This window comes from Carassius carassius, chromosome 48 (assembly GCF_963082965.1).
Source record: "Carassius carassius chromosome 48, fCarCar2.1, whole genome shotgun sequence".
Lineage (NCBI taxonomy): Eukaryota > Metazoa > Chordata > Actinopteri > Cypriniformes > Cyprinidae > Carassius > Carassius carassius.
The window spans coordinates 7,060,439-7,085,968 of NC_081802.1; the positions used below are offsets into that span (position 1 = coordinate 7,060,439).

Consider the following 25,530-nt stretch of genomic DNA (forward strand, 5'->3'; position numbering starts at 1 on the left):
CATTACTTTTAGTCAAACTGCAGCTACCAACATTTCATTTGGTAGCTATTTTATTTGCAGTCTTCAAACAAAAATAATCATTAATTCTTCTCTCTTAAGACCAAATCAATTAAGTTTGGAAAAACTTGAATAAATGGTGACAATTAAAATTTTTGGATGAACTATCCCTTTAAAGACTGATTTATACTTCTGCATCGGACCTACGCCGTAGGCTATGCATCAGTTTTCATTTATACTTCTGTGCTGTTGTCCATGTTGACATGCAGTACAAATGCAAACGGCTCGTCTGCAGTGTCCACAGGCATGCTGCTTGTGTAATTTGCAGTATCACGACAAAAGCCGAAGAAGAAGCAGCTCATTGGAGAAGCATTATAGCTGTGACGGCGGCAAATAAATATCAAATAAATAAATCATTATTTAAAACTACAAAAGAAGACAACAACGGAACAGGAGAAAATGGCATTCTTTCAATCTCCACAAGGACTTGTATCACGGTAGATCAATATTTTTTGTCGCGGACAACTACTGATGTATAAAGCTGTGTAGTATATTAAATTAAAAGACACTTGTTCTTTACTTTGTTTTATTTTTTATAAGAAAGTGAAACATTAAAATATATTAAAGTGCACATAAACACACACAAACCTCAATGACATACGGAGGGAGGGGTTCAGACCAATCACAGCACTTGCGGTCCATGTGGAATTGACCCGCTGTTCGATTTTTGGAGAGGTGCACGTCAGGCTACGGCGTAAGGGAGTGCGTCTATGCGTAGGCTATGGCACAGGTTCAACGCAGGAGTATAAATTGGGCTTAACAGTAGTGAAAATGTAGCAGCTTTTAAAAGTATAGTAAGTTGCTCCCTTTTCACTACAGTTAAAGGGATAGTTCACCCAAAAATGAAAATTCTCATAATTTATTGAATTATACGTATAATTCAATTATACATACAAAAAAAATCTATGGATCTTCAGTGTAGCAAAACAGTTAGCTATTTTTTTGTATTAAAATACATATGTACATATAATCAGTGTTGGGGAAAGTTACTTTTAAAAGTAATGCATTCCAATATTGCGTTACTCCCTAAAAATGTAACTAATTACGTTACTTGATTACTTTTTCTGAAAAGTAATGTGTTATGTTACTTTCACTTTATTCAAGTTACTTAAAACAATATATATAAATAAAATATATATATGATTGTTTTTAATATAAGAAGTTCTATTTATAGCAAATGTAAAAGTGCTTTCACATCAAAAAGTGTAATGAATAAACCTCAGGCTGAAGGAAAAGTCAATTCACGTCTATACAGTAGAACACTCTTCAGCGATAAACAAAAAAAAAACAATGAAGCACAATTGTTTATCTGAAGTCGTTTTGCTTATTAGTATGGTTGAACTGGATCAAAGGTCAGCAGCAAAGACATTAGTTAATGAAAAGGGATTAGATAAATTTGTGTTGTTTAACAGAAAATTACGCAAACCTGCAATAATTAAATGAGATTGCATTTCGCTGTTTTATTTCTATAACGGCGTCACTAACGGAGTTTAATTTTCAGTAACGGAGTAATCTAATTAATTACTTTTCCCATCGTTGCAACGCCGTTATCTTTACTGAGAATGTAAAGTGTCGCATTACTACAATTTGATATAAATCCGAGGATGATTGGCTGGGTGGGCGGTGCCCTGCTCACGCTGTCTCACTGCACGCTCTGACAACCACTATAAACACAAGACGGCGTCAGCGATAATGGCGTTCTCGAACTGGAAGTACTGGCGGAAATTAAAGGCAAGAATGTTTCTGTAACATGCACGCTATGTCCAGGAAAAAATACTTTATCCACCTCTGCCTCAAGCAACTCAAATCTTATGAACCACCTCACATCAACACATGCTAACATGTTACTGTACTGAATATTTAATGCTGTGTTCAAACCAGATGCGACTTGCGCGAATATATCGCGCTATTCGCGCGTAGTTGGACGCTTGAACATTTTAGTTCATATGCTTCATTCGCGCATGAAATTAACTTCACAACAGATGTGGATTCGCGTAATGGGGGGGGCTTCGACCAGTTGAGTTCACGCAGCATTTTCAAACAGCATTTTTATTCAGATAATTTTCTAAATATTACTGTTATCGTGTCATGAACTGCAGTTTTACAAGTATTTCCTGCGAGAATATAGTTTTTTAAAACTCAAATATGCGGTTTATTTAAGAATGTGTTTCGCTGATTTTCGGAGGTTGTGTATTCGCGTCTTTGCATTGACTTATTGAAATCACTCACGCCAGACACTCTATTTGCGTCTGGTGTGAACTCACCATAAGAGTTGGATAGTGTTCTCTTTATTGTGCAGTAACGTTAGGCTTAATATACAGTTACAGAGATTTGCACTAATGGCCAGGTTTCCCTTTGTTTCTTTTAACCCAAGTTTAAATTTGTTTGTCTTAATTTTGTATTTAATTTTTATATTCAATATTTATTTTGTATATGTTTTTATTTATATTTATATTTATTATATCTATGCATATCATATGGCAGGGTGCAATCTATCAAGTTCAAATAAATGCAAATTTTTTTTATTATTCAATCAGTTAATATAAACATCTTATATATTAAAGATGTTATAGGACGTAATAGCGTTATAGAACACAAAAAATAATGTCACAGTTACTTTGCTGAGTAACTAATTACTTTTACAATGTGGTAACTGAGTTACTAACTTTTTTCAAGTAAGATAACCAACACTGGTAATAATAATAATAATAATAATTATATATATATATGTATATATATATATATATATATATATATATATATATATATATATATATGTATATATATATATATATATATATATATATATATATATATATATATAAATATATATATATATATATATATATATATATATATATATATATATATATATAAATATATATATATATATATATATATATATATATATATATATATATATATATATATATATATATATATTATAATTTATTTGAATACATTTGCAATTTTTTACCACAAAACTCTTCTTAATTATTCTTTACCTGAATGCCTTGATCAACATCAGTGTAAATTATTCAGCAGAGGCAAGCCAATCACAAAATAGAGAACAACAAAATCAAAGAATGAACTGATATGACAATTTCGAACAAAACCAGGCCGAAACAAAGTTTGTTTTGAGTTCATTTCGGTAGTTCAAAACGGCCGACCAAAGCAAACTTTCTAGGAGAGTTTGTTTTGGCTCCTAAACACCTTTGAGCTTCCATTGGTCCGTGGCAGTTACACAGTCGGTGGGTGTGTTCTAAACCTCAACCTTCTTTGATTCCAATTGCTGAGATGGCACAAATATATCCGCACCTGTACAATCGCTCGCAGAGAGACTTTAAAGATTAAGAGAAAGTGTTTAATTCCTAGTAATAAATTTTAACCAAGCTTGGTGTCGATGAAATGGAGTTGTGTAAAAAACAACACAGAGAAAAATCAGAGACAAGTTTTCCAAAGCTATGAAAGGAAAGAGTAGAGAAATAAGGTTTCTACTGTTGTTCTTTCAATAAGTGAATTTAAAGGGTATACAAAAATGAAATGCCAAATGAACATACAATAATAAACCTTTGTTTTTATCAAAAGTAAAGCATGACACCACATAAAATATAAAAAGGTGTAACAATTTGTCCAGTTTAATAAAATAAATGAACACTGATAAAATAAAGCAACAAAGTGACTCCAATATTTTTTTTCCACATCATGCTAAAGTTTTCAGACTATGAGCCATTCACACTTCCCATAAAAGATTGATTATGGAAATGTTATGGTTTTTTGTTTTGCAAACATGATACTTGACTCTGAACAGCTGCTAATCACTATTCTTTTATCTATAATATTCTGACCATTGGTGCCCGTCTCACACCTAGTTTGCCTGCAGTTCTCCTTTTTACAGTTGTTGTGTTTAGGGCATACGCGTGATCGTCGCAACACTTTTACATCAATCTACACCCTGCATCCAGCAGCGCGGGGTGTTGGAATGTTTGGAAACAGTATAACTTTGCTCAGCCTTTCTAACTTCTTTTTTCCCCAAAACAAAGAACAATAACAAACTTTGTTTGAAGTATAAAAATGGTCTAAATTATAGGGCAAAAATCTTTTACAAAAATAACAAAATAAAATGTGGAGATCAGAGAAATGTTATACGGCAAAAGAGCAGAACATCGTGTCTTTCATACCACCAGAATAATATTCGCTAGAAAGATATATTTATCCTAGCATATAACAAACTATCTATCTAAAAGCTTTTAGTTGGTGGTGTAATGTGTGCATGTAAGATATATTATTAGTTTGTTTTTTTTCATTTTGGCTTTTGCAGGTTGTTTTGTAGAGCATCTTTAATAAAGCTTTCCAGTGTAAAAGCACATCAGGGAGCGATGACAATTCCCATTACAGCAGCACAAAGACAAACAACACAGGCTAAGATCCCTCCATCCCTCCTTCTTTATAACGGACAGAGAGATCAGCAGAAGATAAGAGAAGAGAGTACAGTGAAAAGAAACCTAATAGAAGGAAGAGGAAGAAAAACACACATAAAGAGACTAAAGGATAAATGGGAGCATGACACACCGGTCGCAAAAGAGGGAAATAATCTAAAACGATTCCATAATATAAATCCACACCTGCTGTCAGAACAGATTATCTGATTAAAAAAAGAAACATTTTGAAAAAATTGAACCAGTAATGTGTGACGCATTTCCATACAAAATGAATGAATGAATTTATTTTTGAACAAATTTATATATATGTATATATATATTTTTTTTTTTCTTTGGTAGCAGAACATTTATATGTTTCTATATAAAGAGTTAGAGTTATTAATAATTTGTGGGAAAAGATATAATTTATTTTATTTTATTTCGGCAACAAATCGGTTTCTTTATAAAAACATATAATATAACTAAAAGCACTTATATATTTAATATTTACATAATAATAAATCTACGGCTAAATATAAATATTTAATATATATATATATATATATATATATATATATATATATATATATATATATATATATATATATATATAAATATATATATATAAATATATATATATATATATATATATATATATATATAAATAAAACATAAATGCACTAAAATATTCAAATATGAAACATTTAAAGGATTACAAAATTTTTAGTTTTATTTTATTTTTATTGTGTGCTTACAAACTGCAAAATAACAATAGAGTCATTCATTCAGAATAGAAGCAGAGCCCAATTTTGATTTCATGACTTCAAAACATTGGAGACTTCATGTTTCCAACTGCTTTTCTGAAAATCTAACAAAATTCAACATTTCATCCATATTATTAGAGATGGTAATTGCATTATAAACACATCTGACAGTAATATGTGATTGTAATAAGCTGTAGCTGGCCGCAGACAAAAAGTCCAATCAGATTTCAACAATTCAAACATGAAATTAAACTCTGACTACTGCCAAGAAATCTTATGCTGGAACGGTCCTCGGGAAGATTGCACAACCATAATGGTTTTAAAGGAACATTTGATAAAAAAAAAAAATTAACTTCTGTCATCATATAATCACTGTAATGTCCTTCTAAACGTATTTTTTTTTTCTACATTTCTGCTCATTAAACAATTTTCATCTTTATGGAAAACAGAACCTTAGTTTGTGTTTTTCAAGGAAAAACAAAGTCATAAGGTTTTGGAATGACATGAGGGTGAGTAGACGGTGACAGGATTCTCATTTGTGAGTGAACTAACCCTTTAAATCATCCTTGCCGATTGAGACCCGTTTTAAGACTCACCCTCCTGTTGTTTGTACCGATGGAAGACCAGGATGCTGGACGCTCTCTCCACGCCCAGACTGAGCTTTTCGGCAGGCAGCTTCCCATATTTATGAACCCTGAAGATGTCGTGTTTCATGCCGACCCCGTAGATGTAGTCCTCAAACAGATCAATTCGGAAGGGTTGAGAAATTCCTGTAACAAAACCGAACAAGACGTCCTTCATTCACACTGAATATATTTCACGTACAACAGATTCAATAATGCAAAAACAAAAGAGGAACGTTATTTGAAAATGTCACAGAGTAGAAAAACACAATCCCTCTCCAACTCAGAATAAAGAATGTTCAAATATCTAATGCCCAGAATTGAAGTAAAAACAAAAACAGCTCTGTTCCATAACCCAGCGAGTGGCCTGCAGACAGAGCACGTAAGTAACCATTGTCTCTGACTGTAATCATAGAGAACAGAGCCATGTCGTTATTTTTTTATGTTTTTAGAAGTAATAAAGGTCTGTTTATGAATTATACAGATGGTGAGCATTTCTAGGTTAAAAATAAAAATAACAACAAAGCTCTAGTGTCTGTGAATATAGTCTCAGTCTCAGACGTCACTCCCACGGACTGTCGGCTGAACGTCTGATGCATAAGGCACACCAAATTGGAAACACTTCAGGAGTTTCAAAGTCGTCACTGGATTGGTTGAATTATACATGAATTCCGGGAGACATGTGTCGCGTTCTCTAACGTTCAGCCTGGAAACAAAGATGCCGTGATCATGTGTGTAAAACTGTGACAATGAGCACTTATCAGGATCAAATAAACGCTGAATTTTCAAAAGTATGTGAAATATGTAAAGATCGCTGCAAAGACTCATTAAAATACGTCCAAGAGTTTTACACGCCGGTCTGTTATTGTGACGACATTTCCACACCCCTAAACGTAACACGGCACAAAACGAAACCTGATTGTTTGGTTTAACTGTCAGTGTACAGTGCAGCTGTACCCCGAATGAGCCGAGAAAAGAGAGCTTATCTAATGATCTTATAATGACATATGCTTCCTTCAAGTTCCCTCGAGGGACAGAAAACAAAGTGCTCAAAGAAACTTAGCCCAGCGCTGTCTTTGTGTCTCTGGAACATCTGTGTCAGCGCATGTTTCATCCAAGCATGTGGGCATTATTGTTTTTCTCAAAATTAGCATGTGAAACAATATAAACATAATAAACAATAGGCTGACTCGAGTTTATGTACGTTCTGCTCTGTAATGATAATGTTGATTTTTTTTTCACACACATATTTACACACTGTTGTGTATACGGGGCGTTTGTGGCCTAATGGTTAGAGAGTTGGATTTGTAAAACGAAGGTCATGGGTTTGAGTCTCGATACCAGCAGTGATTGTAGTTTGGGGGAGAGAATGAAAAGAGTGCTATGGAGTCAATATAATGTCTTATATATACACACGCAAAAAAAAAAAAATGTTTTGCAAAAGAAAATTAAAGTATTGAGGAAAATAAATTTGCTTTTTGCAAACAAAAATTAAGAATTGCAAAACATAAATGAAACCGCGCGAAAGCAATGATTTTGCAATACATATTTTCTATGGTAATATCTATTAATTTATTTGCAACGCTGCTTTTATTTTGCGTGTCAGTCTAGTTTGAACTTGCGATAACATTTTCTCCACTTTTCAGTGCGTCTCTCTTTTTGGCACTGTTTTGACGTGGGGGTTTAGTCAAGGGACGGGGGCGTGTACAACATGTCTCCCTGGAAGTGACATAATCGGCCCGAGACGCAGCTCACTAATCCAGGTCCTGTCAAGATGAGCAGAGACTTTCGAGTGGATCGTTTCTTTTTATTTTATAATTTTTCTACGTATATAAAAGGCGTTATATTGACTCCATAGAGTGCTCTTTTCCACCCTCATTACCATGACTGAGGAGAGACCCTTGATCAAGGCACCGAACCCCCAAATGCTCTCCAGCCGATGCAGCAAAAATGGCTGCCCACTGCTCTGTTCAATATATATATATATATATATATATATATATATATAAACATTACGATATACTGTTATGTTGTTGTAAACTTACAACAAATCTTGATTATTAAAAAAATTACGTCATCCCCGTTAAACATCATTTAAACAAACAAATATTCTTATATATATATATATATATATATATATATATATATATATATATATATATATATATATATATATATATATATATATATATATATATATATATATATATATATATATATATATAGTTATTCAAATGTTTAGTTTTAAACATTTGAAATATAGTAACAAAAATATAGTTTTCAAATGTTTGGGCACACATATATATATATATATATATATATATATATATATATATATATATATATATATATATATATATATATATATATATATATATATATATATATATATGTGTGCCCAAACATTTGAAAACTATATTTTTGACAAAAAAAATTCTATCCCTATAGTCCAGTTGTGTGTTGATTGTCTCATGGATGAAGTTGTTGCAAAATCAGACACTTCCTACTAAGCTGGCTTAGAAAGCAGCTATGTCGGCAGCAGACAGTTAACTAGGTTTTGCAAGAGTTTTGGATTCAAATTCATCCTCAACTTTGATGCTTTCCCAAAAATAGCATTTTTCCAATCACAGTCTGAGAGGCAATCGAAATGGACATCTGGTGAGTTTATATAAACTACATTATGCTTAGCTTTTGCAGCTCTTCAAATGTTGGAACCAATAGCTGGCCTTAGCTGAAGATGTTTGGGTATGTTTTTTTTCTTCTTCTGTTTTCTCCATGATAAAAAACTGGAGGTTGATTCTGAATATTGTACAATTTCCAACACATGCAAACTCACCATCATGACTGCCAGCAGCCACCAGAGAATCAGAGCCATCGAAACGCACGCTCCCGATCTGAGACAGCTCGGAGTCTGACCAGTACAGCCGCTGGTTGTAATAATCAATTGCAATTCCTGAAAAGTTATAAACAATTATATTATAATTTTTATTACAATCCAATCCAATCCAATTATATTAATATTTTAAATTCACACGCTATAATTCAATTAAATAAATATATGCAATGCCGGTTTAATATATGTGCTTTAATTATTTATACATGCATCTCAGAATGGCTCTGTTCTAAGTAAATGCTGCTCCACACAAACATGCGTGAAGCATCTAAATCTCTGCATATTGCTGTGAGTTTGGGTTTATTATAACTTTCATCTGGGAACATAACATGCACCATTTCATCAGATTTGTAAGGAAAATCATTTATAAACCTATGCAAACACAGGAGCGGCTTTTATCAATAAAATGGCTTAGATACTGGATCACTGAATTATATTCCTCAGCAACGAGGAGATAAAATCTATATTTAAGTAACTGAACTCACAACTTCATTGTTTGTAAAGAGAGATGCAAAGACGCAGGTAATTCACACACATAAATGTCATCTTTCTCTCTTTCTCTCACTCGAACAAAGGATCAGCAATTAATTCAAATAAATGTTATGATTCATTTGAATAAATGTGATCTGACTGGCATCTCACCCGTCGGTCTACGCAAGTTCCTCTCCAATAAAATGCGACGCAAGGACCCATCCATGGCGGCCTCTTCAATGTGAGAGTGGTCACCAATCACGGTCCAGTACATCATCCTAAATAACGATGGAGAACATTAAACACGTGCTGCCTGATTTAACAGTCAGCCCTCAAATCTGAACACCTACCCCCGTACAGGGTTAACGGTAATAGCGAAAGGTTCCCCGTCAATGTCTGTGATGAGCCGGGTGCAGTTGGGACCCCCCAGCTGTCCCACGTTAATGGAATAGCGAAGTCGGCGCCAGTGTGCCGTGTAGTAGCTGAACCAGTGCATCCGGGAGTGATCCGTCCAGTACAGGTTCCCCGTCACCCAGTCAGCCGAGATGTCCCTGGGCCTCCGGAAGTCTGGACACTGCAAATATAGAGCGTAGTGAAATTTCAAAACCACCTTAGGTATGTTACCATGATAATTTCTGAGGGTTCATGAGGGAAAAAGAGAATTTGAAAGACATATTAAAAAATTTGAGGTTTAATGTAACAGAACTGCCCAAATCTGTATTAATGGTTGTTTTTAACTTACTATGACTCCACTGTTTGACGTGACTGGACTCCTGTCCTGCAGGTCTTTATAAAATATTCCTCCAGGGTTAAACTGAGTGGCCCACAAAAACTTGTGATGGTGAAATAGTGCGTCCATGCCAATGATGCGAGCGCTATCTGAGATTCGGGCCAGCTGAGTATGTCCATGAGACTGGTTGTAAGGATACACAAAACTGCGGATTTCTGTGTCGTTGGCCACGTAGAGGATCTGATCTTCTGGTCCTGACCACAGGTATACATGTGTGAAACAAATTAAATGAACAAAACAAACAAATAATTAAAATAAAATCAAAGCAAAAAAGAAAAAAATAATAATAAAAGAAACAAATAGTCAAAAAAATGTAAGCAGACAAATAAAGCAAATAATGAAAAAAAAAACAAATAAAACAAAAAGTGAAACAAAATAAAATATGATAAAAAAAAGAAAAACCCATGACAATATGCAAAACAAAAAACAAAATAAAATAATAAAAGCAAATCAAAGCAAAATAAAAACAGACAAAATAAAACAAACAAAAAGAGAGAGAGAGGAAAAACAAAACAGTGAAAAAGCCAAATCACCACAAAAAAAAAAAAAAATTAAAAAAGCAAAGATCAAAACCAAATACAGTGCAAAAAAATTGACAAAACAAAAGATAAAAACAAACAAAATGACCTAAGCCAAAAGCAAAACAAATCAAAATAAAATTTTAAACAAAACAGCCCCCCCCCAAAAAGAAAACACAAAATATAAATCAAACAAAAAGTAAAACAATTTAAAAAAAAATTCTCGAGAACAACCAAATCAAACGTTAGCTTGAAACCTGAAGTGTTTTGCATCAGGGAAAGCAACTAAAATCAGCCTAAACCTGTTTACTTGTATAAAAATGTAACAGAATGCCAGAAAATCAAATCCTTTTGATGTATATTTATATTAAACAATATATTTTACCCTTTGTGATGCATTCCCCATTGATCTCCTTGAAGTTTCGGTCACAAGTGCACTTGTATGAGCCCTTGGTGTTGGTGCAGTACTGCGAGCAGCTTCCAAACCGCAGACACTCGTTTACCTCTGAGGAAAGAGAGGAACACGTCCATCCATCAGCCTCTCCCACACACTCTCCAGTGTCATTTTTAACAACTGCTGCAGGGATGACTCTCTGTTTGGAATTTCAGCTGAATCTCTGCTATCTACGTTCAGCATCTGCTGCTTTCTGGACTTCTTGTTATTTTCAGTGAGATGACCCTGAAGCGACCGCTGACATACCTCCACCAGTTTAATACCAGCGCTGGAACTGAATACAAAGAGACTTTTGCATTGTGGGCTTTGTACAAAATACAAACAACCACTGGGGATGTGCTGGGGGACAAGTATTTGCATTGTGTCTTGGCATTATATCACCAAACCAAATGTCATTTATTTGAATGAAAAATAGCACCCATTCATGTTTCAAGCTAAATATTTCACCAAAAGTATTTGGTAATAAATAATAAAACAATAGATATGTATGGCTTTTACAGAATGATTTATTATATCACAAATCAGCTCTTGTTTAAAACTGAAGTGGAAACGTCTTACATTTGATAAATCTTTGAATCATGTCTGAGAACCATAAAAAGAAAAATTGACCCATTAGAAATAACTTCAAAACGCTCTGCATGCTTCAATATACAGCAGAAAATCTCTCGAGCCACAGAGCTACACAGAATTCAACTGTAAAAGACAGCTATTCATGTTGATGTACCTTGTTCCATTTAATCTACAACAGTAAATCTCAAATCTCCCAAGACAAGAAAATACAGCATAGTACCAGGACTAGAATGTACCTACATGAACTAATATTCTAATTTTACACCATTAATACTAAATATTAGATTATATCAGAAATATCAGATTTCTTTGCAAGTTTCTTTTCCTGAAAACAAGAAATTGTCACAAATTCTGTACCTTCACATTGCCTGTTCTTCTGGTTCCTTTGAAATCCGACTTTGCATTGGCAGACTGAGAATGTTTTTGTATGGTTGCAAAAAGCGTCGTCTCCACACAAGTCGGCCCGTTCTCCACATGCACCATCTGTCATATTTATGACCCACAGGGTAAAAAATTAGAAACTGTAAAGGTTTTACTCCACAAAATACATAAACAGATCATGCGAGGGATAAAGGATGATGGAAGGAAGTACACTTACATGCCTTGCAGTCATGCTCATCCGATCCACCATCTTCGCAATCATCAAAGAAGTCGCACTGCAGCTCGGCCGGGATGCAGCGGTGATTGGCACAGGAGAATTCAGACTTCCCACATGGCCTCGGCCTTTTGACCACATCCGCTAGAGAAAAGAAAGAGGGATGGTTAAAAGAAAAAAAAAAAGACCAAAAAAAACAAACCAAAGGAATTGAAATTCTCAACTCACCACAGTCAACTTCGTCTGAATTGTCGCCACAGTCATTCACTGCGTTGCAGATTTGTTCGGTCCGCAAACATACTCTGTCATTCCTGCAGCGGAATGGTCTGTTTGGAGGACATGGCAACTTTCCTACAGGCCAAAACACACATGCACGTATAGTAATCATAACCTTGTTTTTCTTTATAGAAGTTATCTTCTGCCTTTTTGTGGTTTATATCATTTCGAATGTTGGTAAAGTATTTGAAAAGTGCTCCAAGAGCAAATTTTTCTGACATTTTACTGCCAGACCTACAGCAAAAACTATTTTCATTGAAAAATCACTGTTTAGTGCAGTTCCGGTGTACAGTGTCAGGTTAAATAATGTGCTCAGGATGGTCAAAGTATTGTATTGTCATACTGTATTGATTTGACTGATTCTCACATGAGTGGGGAAACAATTGTGAAAAAAAAGGAAAGAAACAGAAGTTTTAAGTTCTATAAGTAATAAATATTTGTAAAAGTAATTACAGTAAATAAAACAATTGAAGCAAAACAAAAATAAATATGCAAATAAATCAAAACTAAAACAAAGTGCAAACACTAACACAAAAAAAACAACAACATCAAAGCACATGAACAAACAATAAACAAAATGAATTATTTTTTAAACGGTGTGACTTCAGTGGAAAAAAATCAAACCAAGCTAACTAGCCATAAACGTACCGCACATGTCTGAATCTTCATCAGAGTTGTCTCCGCAGTCATCCTCACCATCACACAGCCAGACCAGCAGCTTACACAGCGTGTTGTTGCAAACAAACTCGTCTGCACGGCACGCCAACGACCCTGCAAACAAAAGATTTGACTTTATTTCAACACTACAACACATGTACAAATGAACAAGTTCAACAAATCACCATGTCACAAACAGTATTCAAATTATGATGTTTTTTGGGGGGGATTGCAGTTTTATGGACATTTGATTTTTTAATTCTGCTAATTTTATGTAAAAGTTTAATATATGCAATAATTCTCACTTCAAAGAACATGAGATCTGGGCTCTCGCTGTTTCAAAAAAATAACAGGACACTAATTTGCACCTTATTTTTTTTTACATATAATTACAGTACTTGTGAAAGGATTTGAATTTAATAAACTATATCCTATCTGGAACCTTGCACCTTTTGTATAAATATGAATTTAAATTTTAATTAAATATCTGAATGAGTTCCCATGTTATTTTCACATGAATATAACTTGTAATTTTAAAAATGGCTTGTATCTGGAGCAGTGCATTCATACAGATTTCTATAAGACATCTAACCATTCATGTTATTTATAAAGATTTATTTCAAAGACATATTTTAAATAAATAAATAAATAAACCCCAGCTGGCATTGAGATGCTTTTAATCACCATCAGCTGAAAAGACACTTTTACTTCCTTTAACAACAAGCGTCAAAACATTTTATAAACCCTGATGATGAAATTTATGGAGCCTATTTAGTTCCTCAGGTACAGTGATGCACAAGCATTACAGAGATTGTCAAAGCAAAAGCATCAGCTGGGGGAAATAAGAATGATTTTAACCTATAAAATGACCTGAGATGAGTTTTTGTAGTGGCTTTTAAAGATCTAAGTTTGGATCGGAGTTCAGAAAGCATGTTTTATACCAGCTTATAGAGGCTGGTAGACTAAAAGCATTGCTATTTTTTTTTTAAAATGCATCCTGCTTTTATCACCCTGATCCCTCTATCTTTGTCATCAGGTTTGAGCGAGAGAATTTTTAGGAGGTGTTTGACAGAAATGGACATTAATATCCCAAAGTTTCCCTGAATAAAAGAAGACTGATCCCCGATGCTGGACCAAAGCACGGCAGAAGGGTGCAAATGCAAGACCCACAAATGACTGCCCTTAAAATCAAAGATAAACTGCACTTAAAACTTGTTTAAAAAATATCGGTTAATAAAAACAAAAAAGCAATGTCATAAACGAAATGGTCTCTCATTTAGGCTTTTTATGCCCTATGAAAATATTTACATTTGGGGGGAAATCAATCACTAAAGAAATAACATGAATGTAAATAACATTTAAATATATTAATTAAATCAAAAGATTTATGTGGATAATAATAAACATTGACTGATTGTTTGATATTATATTTAATAACAAGACCAAACTCATATAAAAACTAATCCACACGCTATTTTAAGAACAGGTTTTTAGTGGACTTTGAAGACTAATTGTTTTAAGCAACTATGTAACAATGCCCTAGCACAGAATCACCCTGGCAACCAGGACAAACACCACTGCATCAATATTCCGAATTTTACCACTCGCATTATCTTTCAAAATGATACAAATCTGGTTAACTAACCTTGTTTTGACCACAATGTGTAAAATTTTATTAAGATCCATATATTTACATAAGTCCATTATTTATTGCAACTTTTCAGAACTTTCCAGATCTACTCGATCGGTAAAACCAAAACGGCATCAACGTCGAGATAAGAGTAACTCGACGAAGACCAAATGTGTCCAATTCTGGAAAAAATACCAGGCAAGTCCAAAAATTATTCCAGTCAACACTCATTCACTGACTCAGGGCCATCTGAAAGGAACATGAACTCTGAAGAGACATCTTAAATAAATAAATAAGGTGTTTAGAAACAGGACTTTATCTTTGATGCAAGCACTTCTAAAGAGCCGCAGGTGCAGGGCGGCTGGATTTGTCGATTTGTCTTCACAACAATATCAACAACCGCAATTTTTCAAAACACTGAAATTAGGCCTTTCATGTACTGGCTTGTCATATATCAAGCGGCAACACAGAACCTTTCATCCTCGACAATTTTCACAAATATTGGGGAAATGACTTCCCTCGTGAGGCTGGGGATTTTTCTCGCTCTGTGCCACACACGACTCTGCTGATCTGCCGTAATGTATTCTAGTGATGATCATGTTTGTGAAAATCCCTCAAGTCTGTCACAGTTGAAACTGAAATTTAAAGGCACTGGCATAAGTATGTCAGCCTGTCGCACACGTTTGTCACTCTGGGTCGTATGCCACAGAATAAGGGTTATACGGCCGATGTAAAAGGTACATTTAGTTAACATACTATATACGTAATATTTGACACTAGCAAACACAGAATTCTTAAACAACCACATACAGGTCTCTAGTAAAGATAACATGCAGGAAACATTTCAGAAATAATAATAACACAAAATAACTATTTAATTTTCTTAGTTTAGTAAATGTCGATGACTCAGAGCCCTATTTGCACTATGAGTAAATTATTTTTGTATTTTGGTATAGTAAAAGTTAGTTATAAATATATACACATTCACAACAACAACAAAACAATAATCAACAAATACACCACCACTTCTAGCACTACTAATTTTTTTTATTTATTATTTGTATTTAATTGTTTTATGCTATTAAATAAATAATTAACTGAAAGGTTAGTTATTAAAGTATAATCAAAGTATGAAAAATAATACATGCATACATACTGTATGTATGTATGTATGTATGTGTATATATATATATATATATATATATACTGTATATATATATATATACACACACACACACACACACACACACACACACACACACACACACACGTGTATATATATACACATGCATACATACATATACATATATATACACACTTTTTTTTTACTTATGTTTAAGTAACTGAAAGTTTAGTTATACTTATGCACGCTCAAAAATAATTTTAAAATGATGACGACTCCATTAATTGTATTATAATAATAAAATGCTTGTTAAATAATTAATTAACTGACAGTTTAGTTACAACTGCACACAATAAATTATAAAAAATATTGTTGTTATAAATAACAATTTTATTATTAATTGTATTTTAGATAATATTATTGATTTTACATTGTATTATATTTATATTGTTTGATTATATTTATTGAAACATCAGCTGAAAGGTTAGGTATAACTGTGTACACTAAAATATATTATTATTAATAATAGATAAGAACAAAAACAATTAATTATCATCATCATAAACACCATCTTCTACACAATTTACGTTTGAAACAAACAAACAATGTAGCTCAAGTGAACACATCCCAGTTAAGTACTAGCTAATAGTATGTTAAATTTAACTTACTGAACGTTAGACCCTAACAAATCTTTCCCTTCACTCAAAAATGCATAAAATATAACTTAATTTCAACATTTACTTTCTTGATCCCATGCAAAGCATGCCAGGAAGTAAAAATTCATCTCCCAGTAACAGATTTCGGAGCCTTACCCTGGTCACAGTTGTCCTCGTCACTTTGATCCAAGCAGTCAAAGACTCGGTCGCACCTCCAGCGAGCGGGAACACAGTGTGCCCGATTACGACACAGGAACTCGTCCTCCTTACACTCCCGGATACAGTCCACCTGCTCACACACACACACACACACACACACACACACACACACACACACACACACACACACAAACACGCTATGATTTGATTTCAATAACACAACTAAATGAAGAGGTATGTCCTCTTTAGCAATGACCTTTGACCTTTTCCTAGAGCTGAAATTGCTTTTTATATATAATGCATGGAAGAAATGTGGCCTTGGCTCTCCAGGGGCCCTTGAAAAAGAGGTCTGATTTAATGGGCCTTATTAGGACAGGCAAACTCGTTTGAACTGTTGACACTGCATTATGAGTGAGGGTGTAATTAAAGCAAAGACCCTCGAGAAAACAGAGCGCAGTCTTGAGGAACCCGCCTGCTGTTATCAAGAGACAACCGTGAAACATTGCACAGTTAAAAAGGGAAAGTTCACACAAAAAAGCGCATCCTGTCATCGCCCTGAATAATTTCACACTACTTTTAGGTCCTTTTTAGAGCTTGAAAGTGTTGGGCCCCATTCACTTCTGTTGTATTAATGAAAACGGACAAAACACTTCAAAATATCAAATTTTATTGAACAAAGTCATTTGAGTTTGAATGAGTAATGAGGGTGAGTAATATATATATATATATATATATATATATATATATATATATATATATATATATATATATATATATATTTTTTCTTTTTTTATGAAAATGTTTAATGTTTTTCATTAATTTTTTTTTATTAAATTTAATGTTAAATGTATTATTATTATTTATGTATTATAATTAATGAAATATTTTCCTGTATTATATTATAACTACATTAATAAACTGACAGGTTAGCTGTAACTGTGTACACTCCAAAAAGATATTAAAAAATATTATTATTAAAATATAATTATTGATTAATAATAATAATAATAAGCACCACACAGTTTTAACCACAATATAAAACAGGACTGATTTGAATGTTTTGGACCCTATTGACCTCCACTATACTGATAAAACAGCTGAAACATTCTTCAAATTATTATTATTTTTATTATTATTATTATTATTTGTTGAAAAAGAAGTTTGGATTTTCCTGACGCGAGTAAACGACAACATTTTTCATTTATGCGTGAACTATCCCTTTACAAAGTACTTGAAAGTATATCAGTTCTATAGTAAACACTTTATTGTAACAAATTCTTTTTTCCCCAACTGACCTCGTCAGATCCATCTGAACAGTCGTTTTGTCCGTCGCAGCGTTGGCCGGCCGACACACAGCCTCCTCCAACACAAACATACTCATTCTGAGCACATGACGTAGGTCGAGCTGCACAGACACAAGAAATTCACTAATTAAAGTCTCACAAGGATTCTTCCGTCAAAGAATCCTCTCATATCCAATAATAAGACAAGTCAATCTACATGTCCTGGGACAGTTTGTTCCTTGAAAGAATCCGTATCGCACACGTGACTCCCTGCTGCAGACCGGATCAGTAATACACAGAGCTGCAGTTTCAGTCTGCAAGAGGTCGTGAGAGATTTCTGGCTGCACTTTTTGAAGTGTTTTCAGCCACATTAATATTAATCGTAGGGTAAAATTCCCCTGACTAGCCTTGAGTTACAGGGAAGGAGCAAAAAAAAAAAAAAGTGAGAGTGTGAGAGCTTTCTGAATGCATCTCCAGCGGTCTTACGATCAGAAAACTTCACTGGGCCTTTACAGCCGTGGATGGACTCAGATACCCAGTGCACAGCACACAATGCTGAAATATTCAAGATGAGGGCCAAGAAAGTATGAGAAGCACTTCAAGTCTCTTGGGGTTTAAGTAACAGATGAAGCTGAGGTTCATCCATTACATGCATTATTCTGAGTCCTTGAGTATTTGTGAGTTCTTTAGCTTTAGATGGAAGTTCAATAATAAATATATAATGCGATACAATATTTTTGTGAGCAGCAGCCACTTGGACGATGCAACGTCAGCTACAGGACAACCGTTCCAGTGCACTCACCACACACTAGCTACAGGTGAGAAGAGAGAGAGAGAGTGAGAGAGAGCGGCAATCATTCATGGTTAATATTGGAGGCTGTGTGTGTATTATTAAAACAAAAAAATACTATATATCATTTAAATATATTAAATTCAATGTTAAAAAAAAAATATTTAACTATATATTATAGTTTTCAAAGTGCAATACGACGTTAACATTTAAAATTATGATAATACATTGGAATGATTTTAATTAGAAATAATATTTTATGATTAGTATATCAAATTCTATAGGATTTTAATAAGAAATAAATACATGACATTTAAACAAATTCATTTCCTTTTGATTCCATTTTCATTTGTTAACTAAATATATACATACTGACTTAAACTGACTTCAAATTCTTGACTTTATTTTGACGTCAACGCTCTGGGGAGGAGCGTAGCTGCTATTGATACCACAGAGGAAGTGAATATTGAAAAATCCAACTTGAGTAAGTGGATTTGCCATCTGTTTTGCAGTAATAGATATTTTGCATCCTTATATAAATGCAGTGAAAGCATTACAGGTAGATGTTCTGGGTGCACATAAATACTTGCCACAGAAAAAGACACACTTCTTTATAGCAGTCTCTTTTAAAGCATAAATTGGGCTGGAGTGTTTGCAGGTGTACTATACTTGTATCAAGAGTTCTTAAGCAGCAGTTTTAGACTCAAAGGAGTCTAACGCTGAGGGAGGAACAAGCCATTCCCTTGAATGAAACTCTTTGGGTGACATTTAAATGCAGATGATGACAAATGTGGGGTAGTAGCTTAGCGGTTTTAAATGAACGCAGCATGGCAGGGTTTGAGGCAGTGCAGAGATCTCCAGTCATCATTCTGAAGTTGTAGGCCTGTGATTCCCTTTGGATAAAAGGTGTCCGCTCGGTGACATGTGATTATAGGAGTGCCAAGCTAGCTGTCTGGGAACAGCTTTGATTGGTTCCGGATCGGTTTGCATTATTTTAAGAGCGTGTGAAAGCAGCTAACCTGTCATGGCAGTGTTGGCAGGGCTGCAGTTGGCCTCATCTTCCCCGGTTTTGCAGTCTTCCTGTCCATCACAGAGCCATTTGACTGAGATACAGAGATGATTCAGGCACTGGAACTGATCCTCGGAGCAGTGGCTCTCACAGCCTCTCTGGAAACACACGCATGGGATATCAGCACTTTAACAGGAACCAGATGAACGATGTTTAGCAATGGTGTGATTGACAAATGTACTACTTGAAACCTCATCTGAGTTATCAGTGCAGTCGATGTCGCCATCGCAACGGAAGCGCGAGGAGATGCACTCTCCGTTGGCACAAATGAAATTTTTTGAATTGCATGTTACTGGCTCTGAAAAGAGAAGAGAGAGAAAGAAATGGATGGATTCAGAATTTTGATTTATTTTACTACTGGAAACAAGGAATACTGAAAGCAGGATACACTTTTGGCAGCAGTAAAACAAACAAACAAATGGCTAAACAACATTTATTTATTTTTAGTATGGTTATGAACAGAAAAAAAAAACACATCCAGACTTTCCTGGGTACGATCTGTCAGGAAGCCTAGGAAATGCAATGGAGAAAATGTGAAAATGAGAGCAAGTAAATAAGAAAAAGACCTGAACGTCAAACAAACAGACAGAAAAGATGTATTAAAAAAGAAAGAAAAAAGACAAACATAAATAAATGCAAAAAAATTTAATAAAGACAGGCAGAAAGAAAGAACGAAAGAGAGAAAAAAGTGTGTATGAAATATATATTAGAAATACAGAAACAAAAGAAACAAGCAAACAAATGAAAGAAAAAAACAAACAGACCAGTAAATAAGCAAGCAAACAAAATGAGAAAAATTATAGATAAAATGAACGAAAAACTGAATTAAAAGACAATGAACAAATAAAAAAAAACAAAAAAAAACAAATAGGCAAACAAAAACAAAAATCTGGAAAATAAAAGTGAATTAGAAAACAAACTAAAGACGACCTTAATGAACCAAGGAAAGATCAAAAGTAGTAAGAAATGAACAAACAATAAAAAAATAAACAAACAAAACAAAAATAACACAAAAATAAGAAAAACAAACAAATGAAAGATTAAAGAAAGAAACTCCAGACAGTATGAACAAATGAAAGATACAAAAAAAGAAAGAAACAAAATAATGAAAGAACAAATCAAAGAACAAAGACAAAATTAACAGACAGAAATACACAAAACTAAACAAACGAACAAACAAATGAGAATACAGAAATTAAAGAATACAGACAAAATGAACGAACGAAGATATTAAAAGTAAAAAAGAAACAGGTAAGAAAGAAAGAATGAACAGAGGGAGCACAGATCTCCTTGATAACAATAACTGAGCGCTGCTGTGTCACTTCTCTAACTCTATTATCAGTCTCTCTGCATCCAGCTCCAGCACTCCACTGATTATCCTCCCTGACATCACGACCCAATGAGAGCCTTTCTATCCTCCCAGTGATGTCTCTGTGTTAGGCTCCCAAGGTGAATCCAACAGAGGCAAAAGAAATCGAACCGCTGTCTGGTTTCCCTCCCACTAAGCAAGCAAGCAAATACACCAGGATATTACAGCAGGACGCACACACATTTCAGAGTGGGAATTCATCTCTAGATTAATAGGCGACGATACACGAGTCATATTTTCTCTGTTATCAGAGAGAAATCATGCAGAAATAGACCCTTATGTACACAAAAGACACTTTCTGCTAGTTGAAATGTAAACTTGAATCTAACAAATGCTGTTCAGTAGCCTGTGTTCTTTAAGATTGTTAAAAATGGGCTCTAGAGAGACGCTGCATGCAGATACTGAATAAATAACATGTCTGTATTAGTGTCTGCTGTGAAGTAGATCAGTGAAGGATCCGTGAGCTCACTTTTAATTGAAAGAGAAGGAGAGATTGATAGTGAAAGAATGAGAGAGAGGAAAACGGAGGTAGGGAGACAGAACTGAATGTGAAAATCAACAGCACACAAACTAACAGCTCATAAAATCTACTAGTCTGACATGTCAGCTGGAGAAACCTACAGCGCAATTGTTGATCTTTAGTTAAAAATGATGAGCCAAAAGCTGCTTTAAAACTGGCACTGATTGAGTATGTTGTGTAACCTCAAAAGTTACACAACATACTGAAAAGGAAAGGAAAGGAAAGGGGTATGGTAGCGCAGGGAAGGGAAGGAAAGGAAAGCAAAGGGGTGCAGTAGGGCAGGGGAGGGAAGGAAAGGGAAGGGGAACCATAGGCTGGGAAGGTAAGGAAAGGATAGGGGTACGGTAGGGCAGGGAAGGGAAGGAAATGGGTGCGGTAGGGCAGGAAAGGGAAGGAAAGGGGTACGTTAGGGCAGGGAAGGAAAGAAAAGGGGTACGTTAGGGCAGGGAAGGAAAGGAAAGAGGTACGGTAGGGCAGGGAAGGAAAGGTGTACAGTAGGGCAGGGAAGGAAAGGAAAGGGGTAGGGAAGGAAAGGAAAGGAGTACGGTAGGGTAGGGAAGGAAAGGGGTACGGTAGGGTAGGGAAGGGAAAGGGGTACGGTAGGGTAGGGAAGGGAAAGGAAAGGAAAAAGGTACGGTAGGGTAGGGAAGGGAAGGGAAAGGAAGGGAAAGGAAAGGAAAGGAAAGGAAAGGAAAGGAAAGGAAAGGAAAGGAAAGGAAAGGAAAGGAAAGGAAAGGAAAGGGGTACGGTAGGGTAGGTAAGGAAAGGGAAGGGGAAGTAAAGGGAAGGGGAAGGAAAGGAAAGGAAAGGATAGGATAATACATTTAAAGTAAAAGGTAGGAAAGAAAAATCAGGGGAAAGAGAAGGGGAAGGAGAAGAGGATGAAGGATGAAGAGGAGTGGGATGGAAAAGAGGAGCAGGAAAGGGAACGAAAATGAAAGGAAACCAAACTAAGGCAAAAGGAAAAACAAAGGAAAGAAAATGTAAAGTAAAAGGAAGTAAAGGAATACGGGCTAAAGAAGGGGACAATGATGAACAGGAGGAAGAGGAAAGAGGAGGAAAAGGAAGAAAATGAAAAAGTAAAATAAAACAAAAGGGGAAAAACAAAGGAAATGTAAAGTAAAGCAAAAATAAAATAAAATAAAGGAAAACTAAATGGGAAAGGGAAGGGGAACAGGATAGGAAGAGGAATGGGAAGGGAACGAAGAAAAGGAGGAAAATGCAAAGTAAAACAAAGCAAAAGGAAAAACAAAGGAAATAATGGAAAAAATAATGGAAAACAGGAAAGAAAAGCATTAGGAACTAAATGTGTAACAGGGAGTACAGTAGAAAAAGAAAGGAACGAAGTATCAGTGAGGTGGAAATTATGCCATTGTGCTCTGCTTTCTTCTGCAAGCACATGTCCGACTTGCATCATGATCACATTGTGAATAAATGATAGCAGTGGGTCTGTAATCTAGTAAATAAATGGTCCAGGCTCACTCCTACAGCACAGAGGAGAAACAACATACATGGGCGTTAATCACAGGAGCCGATGCCAGGAGCAACAGCACCGCTGCCATTAAATCCAAATTGCAGATCAGGGTGAGAGATTGATTCTGCCATTCACTGGGACACTTTCTCCGCTAACTGTCAATCAACGTCACAGGGCTGACAAAAAACATAGAGCTGCACTCCAGCAGACAGTGGTTAGCAACATCCTGAGAAGACAGGAAAAATACCTGTCTGCATTTCAAGGAAATTGAAATAATCACTACTTGGGCGACACATAAACTTCCAGAGCAATCAACACACAATCTCATTCTCACTGTGTATTTTGCTCTCATTTGAAAGTGTGAAGCTAGAAGCTGAAGACACAGTTGAAGTGTGATGAGATCCAATGGGCCTTAGGAGCTTTGACTAATGGAGAACTTGTCCTGTGCCTATATGATGGCCCAGCCATCAGGGCAAAAATAGGGAATATATACGGAGATTTGAGACAACAGCCACACACACACAGTGATGAAGCATATTTGGACACAGTTTGAGACCTATGTATGTGATCTTTAAAAGAAAAAGACGGCTCAGTGAAACCCTGCTGTGTCTGTATGTCTAGTTGTGTTAAGAGGAACATCTGAAAGCTGCATGTACTTAAATGTCAAAGCACTCAGATGATTATAGCATGATTATAGCATTACACTAAATTACTGAAAACATAACAGCACAGTGAAACTAAATAAGGAAATATAAAGAAACTAAAGTAAACAACAAATCACAGCCCAACAAAACTAAACACAACAAAACCACAAAAAAACAGCACAACAAAACTTCACTTAACAACAAAGTACAATGAAACTACACAATTCAGCACAATGAACCAATACTAAAGCAAGCTAAACTAAACTAAACACAGCACAGTTACACTAAACTAAATAACAAAACAATGAAACTAAACAATGCAGCATAATGAACCTAAACTAAACCAAACTAACTAAACAATATATCACAACAATATATAAAAAAACAACACAAACTATACAAAACTAAATCCAAACTAACTAAACAACAAAGTACAAGTAAACTAAACTAAACACACAGCATTGAATCTAAAAAAAAAAAACACAACAAAACTTTACAAATTATCAAAAACAATTAAACATAAACAAATTTAGACAAAACTAAACCAACCAAACTAACTAAACACAGTTCATAATGTACCTAAACTAAACCAAACTAACTAAACTAAACAACAAAGTACAAGTAAACTAAACTAAACACACAGCATTGAATCTAAAAAAAAAACACAACAAAACTTTACAAATTATCAAAACAACAATGAAACTAAACCAACCAAACTAACTAAACACAGTGCAATTAAACTTAACTACAGCACAATGACACTAAACCAAACTAACAAAACAATGAAACTAAAAACTAATCCAAACCATCTAAACTAAACAACACAGTACAAAGAAACAACTAAACAAAACAGCAAACAACTAAACTAGACTAAACGGCACAATCAAACATAGACTAGACTAAACACGGCAGACCTAAACTAAACAGTACATGTCACTTCAATTAGAAAAACAACAAAATACAGCTAAACAAAATACAAACACTACAAATCAAAACATTTGGATTTTAGTTTGTTTGAACTGTGCTTAACCAAAAAAAGCTTTGAACAACTTAAATAAGAGATTAAATGCAGGGATCACGTACTGCAGTTCTCTTCATCCGAATTGTCGCTGCAGTCGCTCTGCCCGTCACACCTCCAGTGGTCCGGGATGCAGTTGTTGTCCTTGCAGCGAAATTCATGCGGCCCACATGTCTTTTCATCTGCATTCACAAACAAACAAACAAAGCCTTCATCTAAATTCCCTCATAAATATTACAAATAGCATGTTTAACTTTCAAAACTGTCATTTTTATACAATATTAAATAGAAAACAAGGATTTGTTACCAGCATACATTTTGTACTTTGATTTCTAGGTTGGTTTTTTTTTAATATTTAACCAATAAATGTTAAGTTTTTCCAGCAACCGCACCAACCAGGACTTTTTTTTTTTTTTTACCGTTACACTTTTTTTTGTCTTCACAGAATCCCACAAGGCTGAATCAAAGGCACAATGGTGTAAATCATATTTCCATTGCTCTGAAATAATCAACATGCTAATCCAAGCTGATTTGAGTACAGGAAATCTGAAATGCAATTTCCCCTCATCTGAATGTCGGCGACGACTAATCCAACTATCATGAGAGATGATGAGAACATAATGCATGATTAATTGACAATCACAATGCTGTGTTTGACTGCTAATTCCCCGACTTAAAATGACATTAAGAGAATTCTAATTTAGAA

The 25,530-nt window shown here is 34.7% G+C and overlaps 1 protein-coding gene across 1 annotated transcript in view; it reads right to left on the bottom strand.

The window, feature by feature from the left end:
* LOC132131111 (low-density lipoprotein receptor-related protein 1B-like) overlaps positions 1-25,530 on the bottom strand; it is a 238,602-nt gene that overhangs the window by 16,076 nt on the left and 196,996 nt on the right. The window contains exons 66-80 of the mRNA XM_059543053.1: positions 24,890-25,006; positions 19,991-20,097; positions 19,750-19,897; positions 17,953-18,062; positions 16,655-16,787; positions 13,081-13,203; positions 12,385-12,507; positions 12,160-12,300; positions 11,919-12,044; positions 10,923-11,042; positions 9,972-10,213; positions 9,580-9,803; positions 9,401-9,507; positions 8,702-8,818; positions 5,839-6,012 (exon numbers count right to left, since the gene is read on the bottom strand). Coding sequence (XP_059399036.1) covers positions 5,839-6,012; positions 8,702-8,818; positions 9,401-9,507; positions 9,580-9,803; positions 9,972-10,213; positions 10,923-11,042; positions 11,919-12,044; positions 12,160-12,300; positions 12,385-12,507; positions 13,081-13,203; positions 16,655-16,787; positions 17,953-18,062; positions 19,750-19,897; positions 19,991-20,097; positions 24,890-25,006 — 2,112 coding nt within the window. The remainder of the gene's footprint in view (positions 1-5,838; positions 6,013-8,701; positions 8,819-9,400; positions 9,508-9,579; positions 9,804-9,971; positions 10,214-10,922; positions 11,043-11,918; positions 12,045-12,159; positions 12,301-12,384; positions 12,508-13,080; positions 13,204-16,654; positions 16,788-17,952; positions 18,063-19,749; positions 19,898-19,990; positions 20,098-24,889; positions 25,007-25,530) is intronic.